The following is a 22,821-nucleotide window of genomic DNA, read 5'->3' on the forward strand; positions in this document are numbered from 1 at the left end:
CCGCGGCGTTTAGCGCCTCGTCTCGTCCCGTCCCGTCACGTCTCTCGCGCGGTCCACATTCCCCGTTAAATACCCGATTAACTCTTGACCCCTGCGTGACCGCGTTGTCCGAGCGCGACGTTGCGTAATTTTTAGTCGGTGCTATTTTTAAATGCGCCGGCGGAATGTTATTAGCGTGGCTCATTTCCATGTCGACTCTCTGCGTCTCCAAACGTCTCCTCAAGGCTTCTGAAATTCCTGTCTCGCTAGCCTTCCATTTTCAATGCTGAATATCTTAACTGAATCTCAAATTAGGAATCTATCTTGAAATAAACTCTTGACTGGTATAATAAGATTTTTTATTAAATCTCTAAACTTTAGTTAAAATATAAAAAAAGAAATTCTTCAATTGTTTATAATTGTAAAATTATTGATATTTTAGTACTTTAAAAGAAAAATTCAAATTTATTTAAAGAAATCGCAGACAAAAGACGATTCAATAAATTTCCAATATCTTACGGATATGTATCAATGTTTCTCCGAGAAACGCGACTTTAGTGTAGTCGGCTTAGTATTTGCGCCGTGAAATACTCGCCGTAGTCCGTTCCCACGATTGACCTTACTTCACAAAGGTGGCACAAAGCTGTAGGGAACAAGTTCGCAGGTAAAGATTTACGAGGGTCCGTCGTCGTATTCATGCCCAACAGCGCTAACCGTACCGTCTGATAATCGAATTTTATTTTTTTGTGCAAACTTTATTTTATATATTTATTAAGAGGCAATAAAATCACACATGCAAATATTTATTAATCATTGTTAGAATAATATAATCTTATACGTAACAAAATATTATTTAAAAATCAAGACAAGAAGTTACTTTATAAAATAAATGAATAAAAAATATTCCATTACAAAAAATCGTAAAATCATAATGAAATTTGAAGAAACTAAAAATATTGTAAACATTTCTTACTTATTCCTAGTATCACTTCAGATTGAAAATCAAACATACATGGAACGTCAAAAATAATCAATATAGGTGAACATCGATCATGTGATCATAACCTGAACACCGATCATGTGATCGGACCGTTCGCATCAGCTGATACTTGACAGTAATGACGTCAGCGTCTGACAGCGTAAAAATTAAACGAATGCTGTCACACGACTGTGAAGCTAATGGTTTAAGTCCCGGCATAACTAGGCGAGCGATCTAAACCGATTGTACGAGGATTTAGTTGTATAGCGTGGGATCGGACACTGACTTTCACATAGTAAAATTGACCGAAGATCCAAAGCGCGCGGTGATTCATAAAGGCCGCCAGTGGCGGCGGCTTGCGTAACATCACGATGCGCAAACGCAACGGAACGATTGAGTTTTATTGACAAATTCATCTTGCCAAAAGAGAGGTAGGTCGTCGTTTCCGGTCCACGTGTCAGTCTGACTCGGCCAGACATCGTGCGTGTTGGCCCTAATGTAATAAAATTCATCCGGTCGGATGGTACCACCTTAACTCGCTATTCTGAGGCGCGAGATCCGTCTGCGTTTTTCAAATAACGATTAGAAAGTCTTCAAATACGTACCGAAATTCCTTATTTGGCGAATGCAGAGAAAATTCTTTTTTATTTTCATTTTTCGGCACTGTATACGTGCAAAATTAGGCGAAAAATAAAATGCGATTCATTTATGTGTTTAATGAGAGCGTCATTGCATGCCAGCGGTATTTTCGAATTGTATGACCAAACAAGAGCAATTGGTTTTTTTTTTATATATATATGTTCGCTAATACATATCGAGAAGAAAGTCTTCCCTTTAAAGAAAATAAATTATAAAAATATCTTGCAAGACAATAAATCATGCAATATCGATCAGTCAGATTTTCACGGCATTATTTTTCATTGTCATCGTTATTTTTCTTGTATGGTCTTGCATAAAATCTAATACCGCCAAACAAAGATATAAATTAATGTCTAAATGCATATCGTTAATTATGTCATTTAAAAATTATATATATATATATATATATATAAAATTCGTCATTTCCAATACTGTGCTTTTAATTTTTATTACTGTACGGAAACAAACAATAAATATTTACAATCGAATGCATTTAAAGATTAATGGTAATGGAAACTCGGGGCTACTGCGAAGAAGTAAACAATTCTATCAATTGTATCCGATAATTGGAGTCACGAATTCATCCAACGAGTATTCATATATAACATCTTGTGGGAAACAATTCCTGACAACTCCACTTGGACTATTGGATGCTCAAATACTCGCACAACGTCCCAACGATCCGAAATAATCACATATCGATTGAGTGCGTCGCTGGAGTTCGAAGTGTTCAAACGGAAAGTTAAAAAAAAATCGTAAGGTGGTACTAGTATAAAGGCGTGACCCACTCTTACGATACTGGCGGTAGTATCTCGATTTTTCTTTTGTGCACGAGCGCGGCATAAAAGATATTTCGTGCACGCCACATCTTGCACATGGACGAAATGAGAATTTTCCAAGTTTGGATGCATTACGACAAAGGAAAGGAAACAAAAATTATGCTTTGCGATTTATGATATGAGACACTGCTTGCACAATATAAGCAATCGTGCATTAAGATTCGAATTATCCTCATGCAATGATTTTCGACTAATCTATTTGCGCGGAACTTGGACAAAATTAAGTTCATGTTTAATGCTTTATGATGATGAATACTTTCATCAAGATCTAAACATCTTGCGATTTTATGTGATAAAAATTAAAACATTTATTAATAATTAATTTTTTTTTAATTTGACAATATTTTTCTCTCTTATAAGACACATGCAATGATTGTGCATTCCTTCTAATGTATCCATGGAAAGACGTAAACACGAAGCGATGAATGGATGAATGAGCTTATTACTCAAGCTTGATCGACTATCCTCCAGCACAGGAAAAATTTATTGGAGGAAGTGTTCTTCAGTTCTTTTACAATGATTCATACCGAATGAGCAAGCGATTCAAGCTACGAGGAATACGGCGATAATGGTAACACTTCGCATGGATACAATTCTCATTTCAACCAAAAAGATTGATCATAATACGATATCAAGTATGCCTCGCACATTCTCGTATCGGCACACCTGATTTCTTATACAATACCAACGTACAACGTACAAAAAAAAAACACATTTTCAGTATCCAACCAGAGTCGTGGAGAATAGAAAATAAATTTTTTCTCATCATTATAAAAAAAAAATTAAAAACTTTACGTACATTAAAACATTGCATACTTATTAAAATTGAGCTCACGATATATTTCATTATACGTGATGTATATTACAATAATCAGAGAGAATAATTTTATATTAAAAATATCTCATTTACCTAATATATAAGATTTATATAATAATTCTATTTTTTAATTATTAATCTTTACAGAAATCTAATAATGGTCAATTTAATATTAAAAACAAACAATAATTAATTACTTATTGCAAATATTAAAAGCATTATTGTTCAGTGTTCCAAATAAGTAATTAATTACTGTCTTTCAATAATAAATTGGCCAATATTAGATTTCTGTAAAATAATATTTTGTGAATAAATAAAATAACAATAAATAATAATAATTTGACCATTCGAAATATAAATAAAATACACACGACTCTGGCCAGGGGTCGATATAAAAGCCACTTACCTTAGACAGCTTTTCGCCCTCGTGATGCGGTAACAACGTCCTCAGCGATTGGAATCCGGCATTGATACTCTGCATGCGACGTCGTTCGTTGCTGTTGGCGATTTCTCGCCGCATTCGCTTCTCTTGCTCCATGTGGCTGCGCGACGCAACACGGCCAACGTTGCTGATACCGTTTCCGTTGCTCAACGCAACGTTCTGATTAGCAACCCGCCGACCAACCCCGACGTTACCTTTTGATTGCGGCGGTTGTTGCCGCTGCTGTGGTTGCCGTTCTTGAGTATCAGCGACTTCGGCGACCGTCACACTCGTGGTCACCGAGCCGTCGTCCACCGTCTCGACGCTCCTGCGGACAAATAAATTATAAAGCATATAAATTTTACATCGGTTGAAGTCAATATTTTATTTTAATTAATAAATTCTATATAGTAAAGTTTTATTAGCAAAAGCTGAACGTACAGGTACTAACATTTAGGCTCAATTTCACAACTCGCGGTCTTTCTAATTCTAACATTAGAAAGAGATGATGAATAAGTTAAACCTTGGTTAAGAGTTAACCATGAGTTGTGAAACTGGACCTTAATTATTTGAAATTATTTTATTTTAATCATATCGTGTGTATTATTTTATATAATTAAATTTAAATTAGACCATCTTTCGAGTTTCCCAGGCTTCGCGTTAATTACACGAAATACTAACGCTCGTATCCTTCGATACTAAAAGACTGCGCTCCTTGAACTTTTGAATCTTTATATATTTTATGTCTACATCAATTTATTTTAATTACCTCGCATGCAGACAGCTGCGCGTATCATCATTATTTAAAAAAGACATTTCCGTTGGACGATAAATGTCCATGGTCAAAGTACTTCAACTATCAACAAGATAGAGTCCGAATCAAAGCGACGCCGACATAGGGAGAGAAAGAGAGACAAAGAGAACACTGATACACGCGCACGCACATTTACACGCGTAACGCGTGACATTTCGTCGAGTTTTCGGTCACGATTGAGATCGAACACGGGACACCCACTCGTCTTATCTCGCCTCGTAACGCAAGGGCTTTTAAGAAAATTGGAAGCAAGATGTTTTTTTTCTCGTCTATTCCTCTTTCTTTTTTACTTCAACGAATGCGCGCAGCGGACGACCGCGGGACTTGTGGACGGTTGAATTCGCGGTCAATGAAGCGGGACGTCGTTGACGCTTCTCGACGGCGGCTTCAAAGGCTTCTTCGCGCGCTTCCGACCGCTCGCACGTCCGCAAACATTCTGTGCCGGCCGCACGGAATCTGTGATTTGATAGACCACTTACATTTACTAACATCATTATTTTTTTCATACCTCCAATGTGGTTCAGGTATTGTAATACTGATTTGTCAATTATATGTACAAATTAATAAAATCAAGTAAAAAAAAAATTCAATTTATTATCAAACCTACAATAATCCTTAAAAATATTACTATTATTATTATAGATAAATTAATTAACTTATTCTCTTTCAAAAATATATATCTAGAACTTCACTCTAATATTAAAAAAAATAAATAATAAAAAAAATTAATTGAGTAAGAAATTGTTAATAATAAAGATATAACAATTAAAATAAATATAAATATATTTATTCCCTCCTATAAACTATTTCTATAATTATAAATCTTTTCCATAACGTCCAGATGTATAATTGTGTAAGATAAGTATTACGAATTTTAAGGTTCAGCATCAGATTATTAAATTTTTTTAAGATGCCTATGAGCACACACAATATTATTAAATTGCTTGCCATTTAATTTGTGATATTACTACTATAATTCTGTTAGGATTGCGTTTTAAGACTAAAAATTAAATTAAATTCACACCAAATTATTTAAGTATTAAAAATCCAACTTGACCGTCGAGAGCCTTTATTTCCTATTTGTTGTATATTCACATGACACCGTAAAATATACTTTGTTTAATACGCGTTATATTTATTTTATTTTAAAACTGCCGAGTTCTAGTAAATATTTCATAGCTTATCTAATTTCCGCACATATCTATAGCACGCCACGCGTAACATACCTTACATGAATCGTCACGCAAATAACACGAGAATAACACACATATATATTATCACGAATATCGCGCGCATGGATTTCATCATAAAGGTCAGCTGTAAGCACGCATGTGAAACGTCACGTAAGCATAAATTTCAGTTAAAGTACGAGGATAAAATGTTTGTTAGTTGTAAACAACTAGGAATTTCATTCATATTCACTTGCACTCAAAATAATCATGATTAAAGATAAAACTAACAGGCAGGTTGCAGTGTTTAAGAATATAACATTTCAGAGTTTAAAGTGTAAAATAATTTCACAATAAAAAATTATTTGCGGATATAAAAGAATTACGACAGATTTACTCTTTTTTTTTTATCAAATATCTAACTTTGTTAAATTTATTATAGTTCTTCAAATATAATTTCTCTTATTTTATCTACTAACGTTTATGCTAATAAATCAATAATTCGTTAAATCATTTAAATTTAATATATCTAAAATTCATATCTCTCTCTCTCTCTCTCTCTCTCTCTCTCTCTCTCTCTCTAAAATATAAAAAAAAAGAATAACGAAATTGATTATTAAAGTATCTTCAAAAAAAAATGTCATTAAATTTATTAAACCCTATATCTACTTTTAATATACAAGATCATTTTTGTATTAAAATTGATAAGAGAGATTCATTCCTTAAATCCATCAAAGTTATATAAGTGTCGTTATGTATGATTACGTGCTGTAGTCTACTCCGGGGAACTTATAAATAAGTTAGCGAAGTCCTTAATAATGCAGTGCTCATTCCGTAATATTGTAGACTAACTTATAGGTAAAGTCGGTAAATGAGGAAACAACAAACAGCTGGGAAAATTATACGTTAACGAGCAGTAGTAAGAAAAGCAATGGGAAAGAGAGTTAAAGAGGAGAAAGATCGAGATGGCGGCTATAGCGCCACGAGGATGACTCAGCAAGAGAAGACCGTGATCTTACACCTCGCGCCGAAACGCCACGTGTCGATAATACGAATGTAAAGGCTACTCGCTAAAAACAACCACGCAATCATATTTTTATTTATAGTGCAATCATTTATAAAACATTCTTTCACGATTTTCCGTAATGATTCCATATAAAAGTAACGCAACATGATAAAATTGCATTGCTTTTAAGTTATAAATTAAATTTAAATTAGTTCAGGCTGTAAACCAGATTAATTTAAAGTATAAAGTAACTTAGACCATAGATCAGGCCGTATAAGAACATAATATATCGAATAAATGTTTGAAAAAGTGATATATTGTCGACGTGCATGTAAAGATTTAAGAGATATATTGTTGATGAGTTTTTGTGCAATATAAAAGTGCTTATTGTTCATAAAACGTATTACCAAATAGCCAATAACAATATGTAAAAATAGGAAGAGCGTCTTTAAATGTCACGATACTTTATTGACCGCTTGTCACTCGTCCAGTAATTTTCTTTGGTTGAAATATTAACAGTTACTCATTCGAAGATGTCACTCAAATACCACGAAACTGCGACCACACGCACGAAGGTGTAATCGTACATCATCCCGCGATGTAATGACGCTTTCAAATCACGATCGTCCGTCGAAAGCTTTACAATGGCTGAAGTGTGTTATAATGTAGCATTATTCCGCAGTTTAACTCTCATCCGATATTAACTGTTGCTATAACTTAAAAAAAAAACAGACAATTTCTCTATCATGATGCTAATCCTCATCAATCGCGAATTAAAGCGATACGGAACGTCGACAACGAGACATCTCATAGCTAATGAAGTCACTCATCCATGTTTGTTATATATTAATTTCGACATTGTGTCGTTTATCATCAATATTTTATTTTAATCACAATTACCGTCGTACATAGCCACAAGAGTCAATACTATCAATTTAATATTACAATAAATCATTATTCCATTACGTTTACAAAACGTATTGCCACTTTCGAAAAGAAGCGTCTTTTCTCGCGATAAACACGGTTGAATTGTTCTGAGTAACACACGAGGGATTGAATCAGGCCGCGGCATTCATCAGCGATCATTCATAACGGCACGTGGAGGTCCACGGAACCAGAAATCCACGTGGCGTACTCTCTCATCGAGTGGTTATATTAGATCAGCTGGTACGCCGGCGGCTTGCTGGCTGGATGGTTGGCTGTCGTGACGTCAGCTCGTTCGTTCGCCGGATACCCGCAGAGCGCTCGCTCGGCCAGATCAGTTGCGGCGAAGTAGGTCGGCGAAGTGGATAGAGCTACCTTCCTTTTCACCCTGAAATCCTGCCACCCATACGAGGGAGAAACGTGCGAGCTAAAGATAACCCTACATCATCTATTCTTCGTATCTCAGTTCGGTTCGGTTATCTTCTGAATCGTGCACGTGTCTCTTATACATCTCCAGAAAAAGAGAGTTCAGTTGTCTTTTATGCACATTTCTTATCCTCTTGTATGTCTCATTGCTTAGTAAATTTATTCAATTTTGTCTGTTGTGTTTTTTATAATTCTTACATTGTGATATTTTTAGCATAATTGTCTTGTAATATTTAAATTTCTTGTTCACATAAATTTTCTTTTTCTCATTAATAATTCTTAAATAATTCTCTCACTCTTCGTACTGCTTGATAATCAATCAGCTGATATATTGTAATTGATGAATCAGTAGAAATTAACTGTTAGTCTTTATTTTTATCTTTTTATTTTTGATATTGGCAAAGTTCAAATATAGCAACAATTGTGAATACTACAGCTGTGATAAAAATTATTGCTTGTGCCACAATTGTAATCAGCAGTCGAACTCACAGGAGATAAGTTCTTACAAGGTTACGCGATATTTAAGCTACATATGCCGCCAAATTATCTTCGATAAAAAAAAATTACAAAAAAAGCAGCGTATTCAAAAGCGATATACGAAGCTCAGTATAATATTAAGCAAAGAATAATTTCTGATAAACAGAAAATAATATTTCAAATATTTAACGAAGTAAATTCAGAATATCTTTTCGCAATATTTTAATATATTTTAGAATAACTTTCTTTCTTTGTATATCATAAAGTTTTTTGAGCAATTAAAATATGGTTAAAAAATGTTCAAGAGATTATGTTCTCTTTACAATAAAAACTTACATTAAAAAAATAATAAATTTTAATGCATATTTGTTCGAATAATTCCAAGTATAAATATTTACTAAATATAAATTTGACATTTATTTGACACAATAATTATTAATTTGATTTAACTATTATTTTTTAATAAATAAATATTTATTTGTTAAGTTTACCTATTCAAAGAAATATGTATTGAGTAAATTTTTTTTCAGCGTAAGAATTGAATATTTTTTAACATGGAGCCTCAAAACAACAGTTGTTACCGTTATATTTATCAATGATTATCAGTAGACGCCAGGAATTATTTGCCAATAAATAATTATATCTTAGAGGACTAATCGCGCAATCATTTGCTAGTTGCGCGATTAGTTCCAATTATAAACTCGCACGTCGACGTTGCCCAACGGCAACGATAAAAAAAAAAAAAGCAGGCAAAGTAGAGGGAAAACCGAGAAGGACGACGAGGTATCGGTGTACCGTCTCAGTCGGAGCTTCTGCCCAGGTGCACGTGTACCCTTGGATTTTCATCGATAAGCGGAAAAAGCGTGCGGGGAACGCTTTTGTGAGACGCGACGCGACGCGGACAACGGCATGCACGCATTCTGGCGCACGCGCTCGTTAGTATTGGTGTGTGTTACGACATGCGACTGTGTGTATCCGTCCGCGGCAAACTCTCAGTCGACTCGCTCGCGTGAGTCACCAACAGCTGATGGCTGGCGCCACTCAGCTGGCTGTTAGCGGTGCCTTCGTACGAGCGTCGCTATCTGCGGCCACCTATCAGCTGCGACTGACTAGGAAATATAACCAGATAGTGAAGAACGTGAAAAAGTATGATCCGCGATATGTTTCAGAAGTAACGCGATTCTGAACCTCAGAATCTCTTCCGGGACGATGATGATCATTCACCAGCATTTTCAAAGCCAACTTAATAGAGATAGTTTCATTACACATAAATCTATTGCCTTTGACGTTTATGAACATTAACGTTACGCTGACATTATTTGTGCTGAGGTTAGTCCAACCAAATAATATGCCGAAATATGATAATCGCGTTCGAGTTATCGCGGGTTGCAAGGATCACTCGATTGCAAAAGTATAATATATGCAAACGCGACGGGATATGCATTCTGAAAATTCCAGTGACGCATTACATATAACTTGAGAAAAACTGAATAATTAACTCTGTGAATTAGAAGGGGAAGAAGGTGCATACCGTAACAGTGACACACGCAAGTATTGCAGAATAGACGACCTTCCATTTGCATATTCTACAAGAACGATTCTAGGAATATTGCATAACGTGACTTTACTGCATTTTACGATTTCTCCTTTTTTTCCTTATAATGGCTATAAAAATAACCATCGGCTGGCGTCAGTCAGCTGCCTGTTACTAACGCTTCTACACGATATCTGCGACCGTCTATCAGCTGCGAATGACTAACGGGAGGACGCTGCGAAAGCGGATGATAAAGATGCCGAACGGATTGCTCATAAACAGTAAACGACCTTGTGATATTTTCATTTATAAAGTTCCATTAAGACTTTCACGAAGATTTAGATTTCGGAGCTCGTTTTGTATGCAATCGCGCTCATCATTAGCATGCTTAACATTGCACGTTGTACTAAAAAGCTTATCTTTGTTAAATCTTAAAACTAGAAGAAGATAAAAAGTATGAAATCCAGATTTGAATTAATTTATATTAGTACACTGAAAAAAATGTTTTCAACAATAAAAAGTACAAAACAAAATTCTGATTGAATCAGATTTCTGATTGTTGTAATTTAACTTCTAGTTATCTTATCTAGAATATTCTATAGATTTAACTGTAAGCTAAACTAATTTGTACCTTTCTAATTGAATTTATCAGAATTTCAATTATATATAATGCAACAAGATTTTTTTCCAGTGTGGAAATAGACATTAGTCGTACAATTATCGTATTTAGATACACTTATTTAAATACAATAAATATTTATTGTAAAATAAAAATAATTAAGAAAAATATTAAAATTTAATTTGCTTTATTTTAAAGCTTTATATGCTAACTTACCTCAACATTATTTAAAAAATTTTATTTTTGAAGAAAGATATGAAGTTATTCCAGTGTTTTCCTGTGAGCTCGTTTTCTGACCTAACCCAAAGCAGGCAAAAGTTCGAAAAAGATCTGTGCGTAGTAAAAATTCCAACGAATCACCTTATATAGAGGCTCAAGGCCACTCTCGCACGACTGAAGAACACGCGTCTGTTCCCAATTGGTTGACGTGCGTGAGGATTTAGGGTCTCTTGAACACCCTCTGTGCCCTTCCGCCCTAACAGTTATTCCCGAAACTCGTTTCTAATAGCTACAGCCTATCTGCAAGTTTTCCCTTCTTTTTCAAATTCAACAATGTCGTCAGTCGACGATTAACTTCTTGTTAGTATAAGTTGCTTGTCGAATTCCTATCTCGAAAGGCACATGCTCGAAAAAAAAATCGTTATATCTCACAATTACGCTTTATCTTATCCTACATGTTTTTGAAAGATATTAGAATCAGTTAAAAGATGTCGAGTTTTGCTTCTATTATGAGATTTATTGTGTATACTATATTATTAGTATTCAGTGTAAAGCTTTATACTCAGAGCGACTTCTTTTTAAAATACGTCATCACTTTAAAAATAAAGCAGATGAAAATAAATAAACCAGGTGACATGATAAAATTCGCGGAAGTGTACTATTCTTATCAAAGAGAATAAAATAGTCTTCTGTATTAGCTTGAAGAAAAAAAAAACGAGCGGGAAAGTAGGGAGAAGATTGCCTATGACAATATCTGGATGGGACTCTACAGTAAACGAACTGTCGTCGGCAGATGTTAACAGAATTAGGGCCAGAAATAGGCAACAATAGGTTCCTTTCTTGCCCTGAATATTTCAATAGCTGTACATCATCCTGCTGAATAAAAATATTATATCTTTGTGTAATATTAAAACTTAAGCTTGAGAGACAAAAAAATACGAATTCAGAAACGAAAGCCAAATGAAAAAAAATTACAATAAGATAGAACGAAATATACATTATTAATATTTGATTTGTAACTTCGAAGATTTAACCCTATTTGTCTGTTCGAGTATGTTTCATCCAATATATAATTATTTTATTTAAAAACATTTTCTCTGGTATTTAATGACTTTATTTATTAATATATTTTTTTATAAAAAATTTTTTTACTTTTTGAAACTTTCTAATCATATTAATCCAAATAATATGATCGTATAGAATAAATTTGAATAAAGTTAATAGAACAGAATGATAAAAATACGAATTAAAATGTACATCAGATTTCAGTCACGTTGCGCAATTACGAAGCAATTAAAAAAAAAAACTCAGTTCAAGAAGAAGCAAAAGATGCGTTCTCAGAAAACATAAACGTCTAATCTTCGAGATGTCTGAATCGTCGGAGTAATCGTTTGGCCAATAACAATCAGCCGACGTTATTGTTGGCTCGATGTCGCGTCACACGATTTTAGGACGCCCGTTGCATCGGGCTTCCGAGGCGCGTATCAAGTTACACGCACATGAGGACAAAGTAAGAGATGCACGCATGTCGACGAGTGCGAGCGCACGTACGCAGATGTCTTTGGCAGTGACGACGGTGCGCCTAGCTCTCGACGTTTGCGGCACGCGGGATGAAATGAAGAACGAGAATGGGTATGAGATCGGGAACGGTCGAGGCATTATATATTTAGCAATGTGACGTAAGTCGCAGCCCAACGGGCGCCACGTCGAGTCGTCTCTATGTGCCTTTCCTCTCCCTCTCTCGTCCCATCCTACCACTTTTCTTCTTCCTCTTCACCTTCGGTTACTCCATTTGAATTTGTTCTTCTCGCATCAGATCATCGATGGAACGTATCCTGCTAGGATATCTATCGATCTTTTTTTTTGCTCTAAATATTTCTCTTTACCTTCAAATTACTTGATATTTCAACTTTTTTATTAATTACATCGATTTAGGCGATTTACTTGACTTTATAAGTTTGATTTGACTTGTTTACGAGTATTATTGTATTTTGGCACAAGAATTATATATAAAAAATTTATGATGACTAAGTAAGGCATATCATTTTGTATTTAATAAATAATTGATAATACAAATAATGATTATAAAGTCTATTATAAAATTATAGTACACAAAAATTAAATTTACGTTTCTCATATTTTTAATCAATGACATTAAAAATTTCCCGAAATATGATTTATTGTCGATAAAAAAAAAATCATTGTATTCAACTCAGGGAATACTCTCACTTGTCGCATCGTTAATTCAGGTGTTTTCGCACATAACAATCAAGAGACCTCAGACAGTTCATATCATATTCGACGACACACGCACGTTATGTAAATACATTATACTGTTAATCACTTGGGAGAGAGCACCTGCGAGAAAAACAATGACAATTTATATAGATGACGATTGGAATGCGTGCGCTCCCGTGCGTAAAATGACGTGAGTCAACCAACTGTCGGGGATACGAAACGAGGTGCGGATGACAGCCGGTAGTTTGTGTACTGCGTCAGATCGAAAGAACGCAACGCATTCCTTATATGCTAACTCTCTGACGTATGATGTGAATGTTGCATCCACCCGCGTCAGCAATCATCGAAAAGAAAACGCCTGTTATCGGGAATGTTATGACTGGCCGTGTCGTGACTTCATCATGCATCGCAAATACTCTTACAAGATTCCAATTACACTTATCGATCGTAATCGATCGATGCGAGATGTTCAGAAAAGAAAACACTCGAGACTTTTTATAAGCTTTACTCTTTTAAGAATGTTTCATGAGACAGTGATAATGAATGTAGTTATGAAATTAAATCAACGAGTTTGTTCTTTAATATAATAATATATAGTTAATATTTTATTTTTCTTTCTTTTTTTCAAATTTCTATTAAAAATTTTCATCAAATCGATATTCATTTTACGAGTATCAAAAAGGCCGAATTCATTTAATAAATCAATTTTGTAAAGTTAGATTAAATTTTAAGTTTCAAACTTTAGGTTCTGTCGAAATACCTGTAGATATTTAAAAGAATTTTTTTACGTTTTTTAAAAGAATTATTGTATAAACATGCATTTTTTGAATACATTCACAACGCATATTTCAAAGCTAAGAGAGAAGCAGATATCCCTAGACTTTCCTTTCTTTTTCAATGCAATTTTAAAAGGTTCCAGGTAGCATAGAAAAGAATATCTTTACTAAATAAAGAAAAAGAGACAAAAAATGGCAAAATATATTATATTTTATAACTGATTCGTCTAACGCATAGTTTTCAAGGTCGCTTTCAGAAGACAGATTTCAACAAGATCACGTTGGGTTTTCGATATAAATATAATAGTCGTCTCTATATTAGTAGAGCACACGGTATAGCACATATATACATGAATATAATATCCTTAGAATAAAACCAACGAAGATGAAGAGAAGCATGAATACTTAAAGAAAGATAAAAAAGGGGCGTGAGACAGAGGCATTATTCTCGCGTCCTGAGATCGGTCCCTTCGCTTTTATACGTACATGACACTTCTACAAACATACTAAGATATTTGTGTAAGCGACGTTTGCGGTGCACGACGGATATGTGGAGCATAAGAGGTCAACAGAGAAACCATTGTTGTCTGCTGTTAGATAGCAGAACTGAAAGGAGTTTCAGGATCGTCTCCGTGGTTCAGTCGTTTATTCTCTATGAGAAACAAAGTTGCGTATCGTCGAAATTAGATTGACGTTTGCGTGTACAGATCGTATGATCTATGTGTGATAAGATATCTACATAGCATATTCTGAGATACTTATAGAATTGTGTTTATCTTCAACTTGATGGAAAAGACACTTGAGAATGTCCCTCATAAAAGAAGATAATAAAATGAAAGAAATTTTTCTGTAACACTTAATCTATTTTATGCACTAATATAAATTAATATATGTAAAGCGTGAAATTTGTCGATTTCTGTGAATATTAAAGAATATAATCGCGCACGAGTTTATAAAAAAGTCTGAGTGTGCATGAGTTATAAATTCTTACCGGTATTTTATTAAATTTAATTTTTAATTTAATATTTAAAATTTCAAGAAAACGGCAGCAAATGTAAATTCATATTGTCTGTACCAATTCAAAATTTCATGAAAATGCATCAGATATTTTCAGCCGGGTAGCAGCTGGTTCTGTTACTTTCAGTTGTGGAATTACACCAGCACGAACAGAATTGTCTCTTAAAATTTCCCCCGAAAATATGGTCGTTGTGGTATAATACAATATTTTAAAGATATTTTTACCATGTACTTTCAGTAAAATTAATCAAATTTATTATATATTTCATTGTAGTTTTATTATGCTTATTTCCACCAATGTAGATTAACTTTAATCTCTAACTTCAATTTACTCTTCATCTTTTTCTAGTTCTAAAGATAAGAAAAAGACGAAGAGTAAGTTGAACCGAGATTAAAGTTAATCTACATTGGTGGAAACGGGGATTAATGAATGTAAGAGAAATTTACATAAAATTCTTTGAAATACAATGCCCCAGGACTATCATATTTTCAGGATAAATTGTAAGAAAAAAATTCTACTTGTGTAATATCCAACACTACATTTCTACGCAAATTCATACGTGTTGTATGTTCTGTCATTCGCAACCAAGATTCCTGCATTTTAGAAAAGGTGAACGCCGAAAGATAAACAAAGCATTCTAACATATTTCGTCATTTAATCAAAAGAACGCATTCGTAACTGCATCCGGAGCGATTGTTCCGGCTGTGATAATGGTTCGTATCGCAGTTTGTGTTCAGACGAGCCTAGACGTGGAATCAAGAGCCTCATTCATGCTTCCTATCTCGCACACCTCTACACGTTCTGAGTGGAGAGAGAAAGAGAGGCGTAACGTAAACATAAGCGTGACCATAAAAAGGAGACGGGAGTACCGGCTCGTCGACGATCATCCGGTTCATAGACGGTCACGAAGCGACTAGCAGAACTAGCTGGTTAACCTCGAAAGCCGCCGACCTAGTGACGGATGATCGTGCGTCGCTTATGCGTACATTTACACCGGAAAAATTGCGTAGTCTTCGTTGAGTTAGGTCGCGCACGTTCCCCATCGCCTAGCAGTGCCTATCTAGGGATTATCGAGTTTGGTATGCAAATAAATTGTAGTCGCGAACATTACGTAAGGCATACTTGTCGGAAAATGTATTATACAGCGCGGTATCGTTACTAATATCTTTCGTAAATAAAGGTAATAATTATATTAATAACAATGCCGCGTTATGTAAGAGACTTTGTTCGACGAGTAAACTATTGTGGGACAGGGCCACTGTGTGTGCTACATTGTTGAAGCCACGTCAGAGAATAATATATTAATTTGTTGTTAAACAGTTCTGTATTATATTATGAGATTAGTCTTATTTCTAAAATGTGAAGCATATTGTGAAATATAGTTCACTTGTACGCTGTAGTTTAACCTAGACATTGAAAAAGTGGACCCATTAATTTATTATTATTATTATAATTAATCTTTTTGTGACTATCGGGTATCTACAATGAATTTTAAACAGTAAAAATTTTATATGCAAATTTCATTATGAAATTCCTCAGAAACCCTACCCTTATAACAATAAAGTATAGTTTTGCATGAATTTTATCTCGTTTTTACTTTTACATTTTTAGCAGGAATGTTGTAAAACACGATAATAAATTATACATTAACAGAATATTATATCTTACAGCTTATATCTTACTTCTCAATAATTCTTCATGGAACTCTGTAGATTGCAACTTCACCGTGTGCTACATTATGAAGTCGTGTCCTAGCTAGTTCCTAAAATAAAGGTCCGTATTGTCTATTTACATCTATCGCACGATGGCTCTGTCTTCGGGAACTGAACAAGACAACTATATATTGAACTTTCTTTATCGATTAATAAATAGCGATACAAATATAGCGAAATATTACAGGTCACGTTGGAAGACATGTACACGTAATTATCTACAATTTGGCTAAATTCTAAAAATAAGATTCACCTATGCCTATAAAATATATAAGTACCTACTTATATATTCTTAAAGCGTGAAACGAAAGTAGGTTTCTATTAATTAATAGTCACATTGTAGGTTATAGCGTATAGCGCTAGTAAAGTATTATCCTCCATCACAAGTACACATACGTGAGCTTTATTGCAAAGTCATGTTTGGGATAGATACAGGCAAATAAAGACCCGTTTTGTCTACTTACGTCTATCACGACGGGACTTCTATCTATTACGGACATTATACCGCAAGCAACCGACCTATCATCCGCATTGTATTTGCATGAACGATAAAAACACAATCCAGGAGCTACAGATCTCGCGCTTATCGCGGTAAACGGAACGGACGGTTGCGAATGTTCAACCCGGTTAAAACCGCCGGCAGGAAGTCACGGCGGATAACGAGATTAGAAAAAAAAATTATGCAGTTGCGACAGGTGTTAAGCTCATTCCTAGACGAAGCCGTTCAAACGTCTGCATTTCACAGTGGTATGATGTGACACGGCGTCGCGACGTTTCCTTGGCGTGCACCGAACTTTGCGGTGTCGCATTACGACCGACATAAAAGTTGTGAAAGTCAATTAAATTGCAACGTGTAAAATTCATTTTAAATAGATATAATATATTTATATACAATTAAGACTTGAAATTTTTGTATTTACGAACTCGGTACTCCTATTTTGTAATTATTAATGATAATGTCAGTATATGTATATTATCATTGTGCAGCTTTTTTACTATACCTACAGTAAGAGAAAAATGCATTAAATTTTAATATTTGTTTGAATAGTAGTACTAGTTAAATATTTATTAAATATAAATATATAAATGTAAATATACATAAATATGTATAAATATATATACATGGTATTTTCCATGTTATATCCACTTCTGCTATTGAACATTAACCGCTGCACTCAATAAACTTATTATTATAATATTTAGTACAAGAACCATTAACATGATTTAACTTTCATTTCTTTACTTATAATAAATACAATATTTTACGTAAATAAATATTAAGTTAATATTATCCAAACAAGTACTTATTAAAACTTAGTACATTTTTTTCTCAGTGTACGCAATGATAACGTAACAATATCAACGGTATCAATCGTTAAAAGTTACAGAATAAAAGTCCTGCTTTCTTCCATGTGCATTTCATTTCTCACAATACAGATTCTCTCAGGTATTTAAAATGGATTTATTTCTTGGATTTATTTTTTTGGATTGGACAGATTTAGAGTACATTAATTCGTCGAGACCGACATTTTCTCAGGGACGCGTTTCACGAAACTGCGCCAGACCACGGAACGAACGTTACATGACATGAACCTCGAGTGCACGCGCACCCAAATGCACAGGTTAGCCCGGAGCGAGTGGGTGCACCGTGCAAGATATGTATATAACTCACTCGCTGCATCCCGCTCTGTCGCGTTCTCTCTCACCCACGTCCTCCTCCTCGAGTGCATATATGCATTCGCGTGCGCGTGTATGAATGTGTGTATATACTTAAAAAGCAATGTACGCGCGTTGATATGGTGGTGCTACGTTGACCGTGGTCAGGATTGGCTCGACCCATTTGTTAAGCCGGGAGCTTACGAACGAACGCGGAAAGTGCATCGAAGTGAGATGAAGCCCTTTTTCCCCCTCCGGTCTTTCAACACAGAAAAAAAAAACAAATTGCGTGTAAAAGAATCGTGGCGCGTTGCGTATACAATGTGCGTCTCGTAGGTATATCGAATATTTGAACGTTCAGCGAGAAACGATCGCCGTTTAGCACTGTTTATCTCGGCATAGCTGTCGCGCACTGATAAACATTATCCAGACGTTATGTCAATGATCTTTATCTGGTATGTGCTTACGTGCCGCAAAGCATGCATATTAATTAGGAATTGTATTGTGCAACTACATATCGGATTATGTATTATCACAGCATTATTGAAAAGGACGTTAGAAGAATTAGAAATTATAATCATGATATTATATGAACTACTGGAACGGCGAACGTCGAAATAACGAAATCATATATCTGAATAATATTTATTTGTAAGTGTAAAACAGAGACACATTTTGTTGTTAATCTTTAATTAAGTAAGTGGCCACACACTGAGAAAAATGTTGAGTACGAATAAAACCATTTATTTTTTTGATAAATGACGTACAAAAACTTTCGTATCTTTTTTAAAAATTGTATTGCTTTATAATCAAATTTTTTGGAATTCTAATTAAAATAATCAAATTTTAATTAGAACAACATTTTTTAATTAACAGGTAAGAAAGTTTGTAAATTATGTATCAACAAAATAAATAATTTATTTATCCCAAAAATTTCTCTCAATGCAACACCTAATACATAATTATTTCCAAAATCTTTATAGAGAAAAATATCTGATTGAAAATGGGAAGAAGATTTTTATTGATAACCATTCAGAATTTTAGTTACCTCAACTAGTTTGGTAGATTTAACTAGAAAATTCCGATTTGCCCATTTTCAATCAGATATTTTTCTCTATAAAGATTTTGGAAATAATTATGTATTAGGTGTTGTAGAATTTCCAACCAATTTCCAACCAATTAATCCAACCATACATTTTATCAGCGTCGTTCTGGAAAAGAAAAATAAAAAGTATTATCCAGAATCTTAAAGTTCATTATTTTTACATTCCTCTATCTCGTAAGAATAAAAATAAGGAATAAATAAATAAGGATATAAATAAGGATGTAAATTTAACTATGTGCATACTATTGAAAAAAATAATTATAAAAATAAAATTTGTTTAGGATGTACATCTACCTGTAAGTTAAAGGTTAAAATTAAAATATAAAAAGCCATGTTTCATACTCAATTAACAACTGCACTCGTCCATTACGAGTTTACAGGAACCAACAGATGTATTTGACGTGTGAAATGTAATTTGCGTTTCTAAGCTATTCCCAGCAAAGCTATAAATGAATAAATATATGTGTACAAAGACGAGGTGCGCGCATCGGAATAAATTACTTTATCGGTGAGGGCAAATTTATCAGTAATGCAAGAATGATTCCGATTACGTAACGACAGTCTGTTTAATGGGCTGATATCGTATTTGTCGCGATTAAACGGATAAGCACATATCTGGTGTGATTTCGTGCGTTACGTTCAACTTTGGTGTCAAAGTTGTACATTCCAACGCGCGAGGGAAGTTTGGGAAATAGTTTCCCCTTAACGTCGACGTAACTACGAGGTCGGACTTTATCATCGTACAAGGTTTGCGGAATAACGCCATCGGATAACGTAGAATAAGCAAAATCGCTTTCGACAAGCGATGAATTATATAATTCAGATGCACGAAGCTGTCTGAGCCACCTCCACTGTGTCTCACTGCTGCGATTAGAAATGTATAAATAATAAAACGTAACACGAAGCGGTGATATATGAGAAACGAGACATTATTACTTTATTAGGTATGTCGCGTACATTGATCATTTATTTACGCTTCATACCTCATCCGTTTGGTGATAATAGTATCGACGTTTAATTTTATTACCATGGCGTACGCTATTTTACACTTTTTACGCCACACATGATACTGCAGTTTCTTTTACATTCTTCAGATTAATGAAATTATAATGGCATCCTGATTAGTGACGCGAAATGAAATACATGTATGATTTAATGAACCTTTTCGACATGCTTCACTGGATTTAAAACAGCTACGTTATCCATTTGCGTAAAAATAGAATATTTCTTATAGTACCAATTTTAAAAAGGAATAAATTAAAAGCGCCAATCAATTGAACTTGACGCAGAAAAGTTAATAGCAATAAATCTATTTATAAGATAAATGTACCAGCAGACATGACAAGAGAGCAATTATTGGACAAAATGACAATTTTTATGAAACTTTTAATAATACGGCTCTAAATAAATTTTTATAAATAACGAATTTATTTATTCGTATCATTACAAGCTTAATATTTAACATTTTTGTCATTTCGTTCTATAATGACAATAATTGAATCATGTCAATCCACTCTAATTGATACATCTACACTGAGGAAAAAAATCCTAAATTTAAATAAATATTTATTTGAATACTGCCAACTAAACATTTACTTATATATAAATATAAGTAAATAATAAATATTTAATAAATATTTACTTAATAGAAAGAAATAATTGTTGAATCAAATTAATGTTTTCTTTTACACCAAATAAATATATCTTTATATTTAATAAATATTTCGTTGGCACTTTATAATAATAAACTCTTTATAGTAATAAATGCATCATCTATAGAATGCATCTGTAAACACCAAAGTTGAGCGAATTTTGCACCGTATCTTAACTTCGATAAGCGTTTTTAAATTTAAACACGTAGTTTGTGAAACGTCTGTGTATGAATGAGATTTAGCCTGTAGGATTCGAAGGACTTGGGAATACGACTGAGGGACACAGCGCAATAGAACGGTGATAAGCGTATGTAAACAAGAAGTCAAGCCGGAGCGTGGCATGCTTGGAGTTATTTATAGAAACCGATTATTGTGCAACAAATGCGGCTTTACGTAACGCGTACGGTGACACTACATGCCCCGGCTCTGTCGGTCACTCGGCTGTACACAAAAGGACACACTTTCCTCGCGCCTTCCTGCTTCTTTGTTCTATACGATCGTTGTACTCGTGAGACCAAAAACACATACATCGACGCGCACAGTCGAAGACGCAAAAAGTGACTCGGCATACTTCTCTCAGCGATCTCTCTCAGCGGACCAAACGCGACATGTCGGCTTCATTCGTAGGACGAAATCATTACCTATATGACTTTATAACGAGTTTAAACATTTTATAAACAGCGATTTTATGTAAGTTCTTTTCTCTCCATTGCCGGATATTACGAACTGTGAGATTTACGTAACTATTTGTTAACGCATTGTAGTGAACAACACGTTATAGATAAAGCTTACATTCGAGAGGATTTTATAAATGTGAATTTTTTAAATCTTAATATATGTGTCGAGTATGCACCCAACAACACAAATTCAAAAATTGTGATATAAGACGTCTTTAAGACGGCTTTTGGACGTAAAAAGCGTCTTATAATCGGTTTTAGACACTTTTTGTCGTATTTGTTATAATATTTAAGATATGTCAGAAAAATATCAACTAACAATAATATAACATCAATATTATAATTTTACACTCGATACAAGTATAATGTAAACATAATACATATTTTAGAATGCGAAATTATAACATTGATATTGCGTTACTTGATATCTTATATATTTTACTTATATAAATGTACATAAGTTTTTTAAGATACATAAATTTTCATCAACAAATCTAAAGTTACAAAAAACTCAAGCACGTAATACAGTTTTTAGATAATTGACGTCAACCTGACGTCTAATTTTGTAAAAAATAAAAACTTATGACGTATCCTAGACAACGCTGGAAAAACAAATATAACAAAAAATACGTCGAAAGAAATAAGATGATAAAATTCTAATTCTAGCTAAGCGTTTCGTACAGGAAGCAAATAGCTGCGTTCAATGGAAAAGGCAGTTTTGCACCTGTTATCAAATTCTTTAATATAATCGATTTATATGTAATATATTTTGAGCAGCAAGGAGGAGAATCAATCATACAAAATCTTACAATGGTCGCAAAGATGTTTTATCCGCCGAACACAGACAATCCTTCCCTTCGATCTCCAACGTACAGATAAAGGATATTCCGATGAAATTACCAAGTTTTTCATTACATAAGGGTGAAATGCGGATGCGCGCGCGGTAACGGAAGAAATGCCAGACGTCGTGAAAACGGGGAGGTGAGGCATCCGCCGCGTACGGAACGATGAACGGGCGGCGCGCGCCATGCTTGTTGGGCGTGAACGCATGGAGAGCGCGGAGATTCGCGAGAGTGCCGGTCCCCGACGATCCGATCCGACGCGGTGCGACGCGGCGCTACGCGT

General features: G+C 34.4%; 1 protein-coding gene across 1 annotated transcript in view; it reads right to left on the reverse strand.

Moving 5' to 3' along the window:
- The window catches only part of crp (transcription factor cropped), a 163,333-nt gene that overhangs the window by 138,973 nt on the left and 1,539 nt on the right, over positions 1-22,821 (reverse strand). The window contains exon 2 of the mRNA XM_011054908.2: positions 3,660-4,002. Within this exon, the coding sequence (XP_011053210.2) occupies positions 3,660-4,002 (343 nt within the window). The remainder of the gene's footprint in view (positions 1-3,659; positions 4,003-22,821) is intronic.

The sequence above is a fragment of the Acromyrmex echinatior genome, chromosome 6 (genome assembly GCF_024713525.1).
Source record: "Acromyrmex echinatior isolate Ae372 chromosome 6, ASM2471352v2, whole genome shotgun sequence".
NCBI classification, from domain to species: Eukaryota; Metazoa; Arthropoda; class Insecta; order Hymenoptera; family Formicidae; genus Acromyrmex; species Acromyrmex echinatior.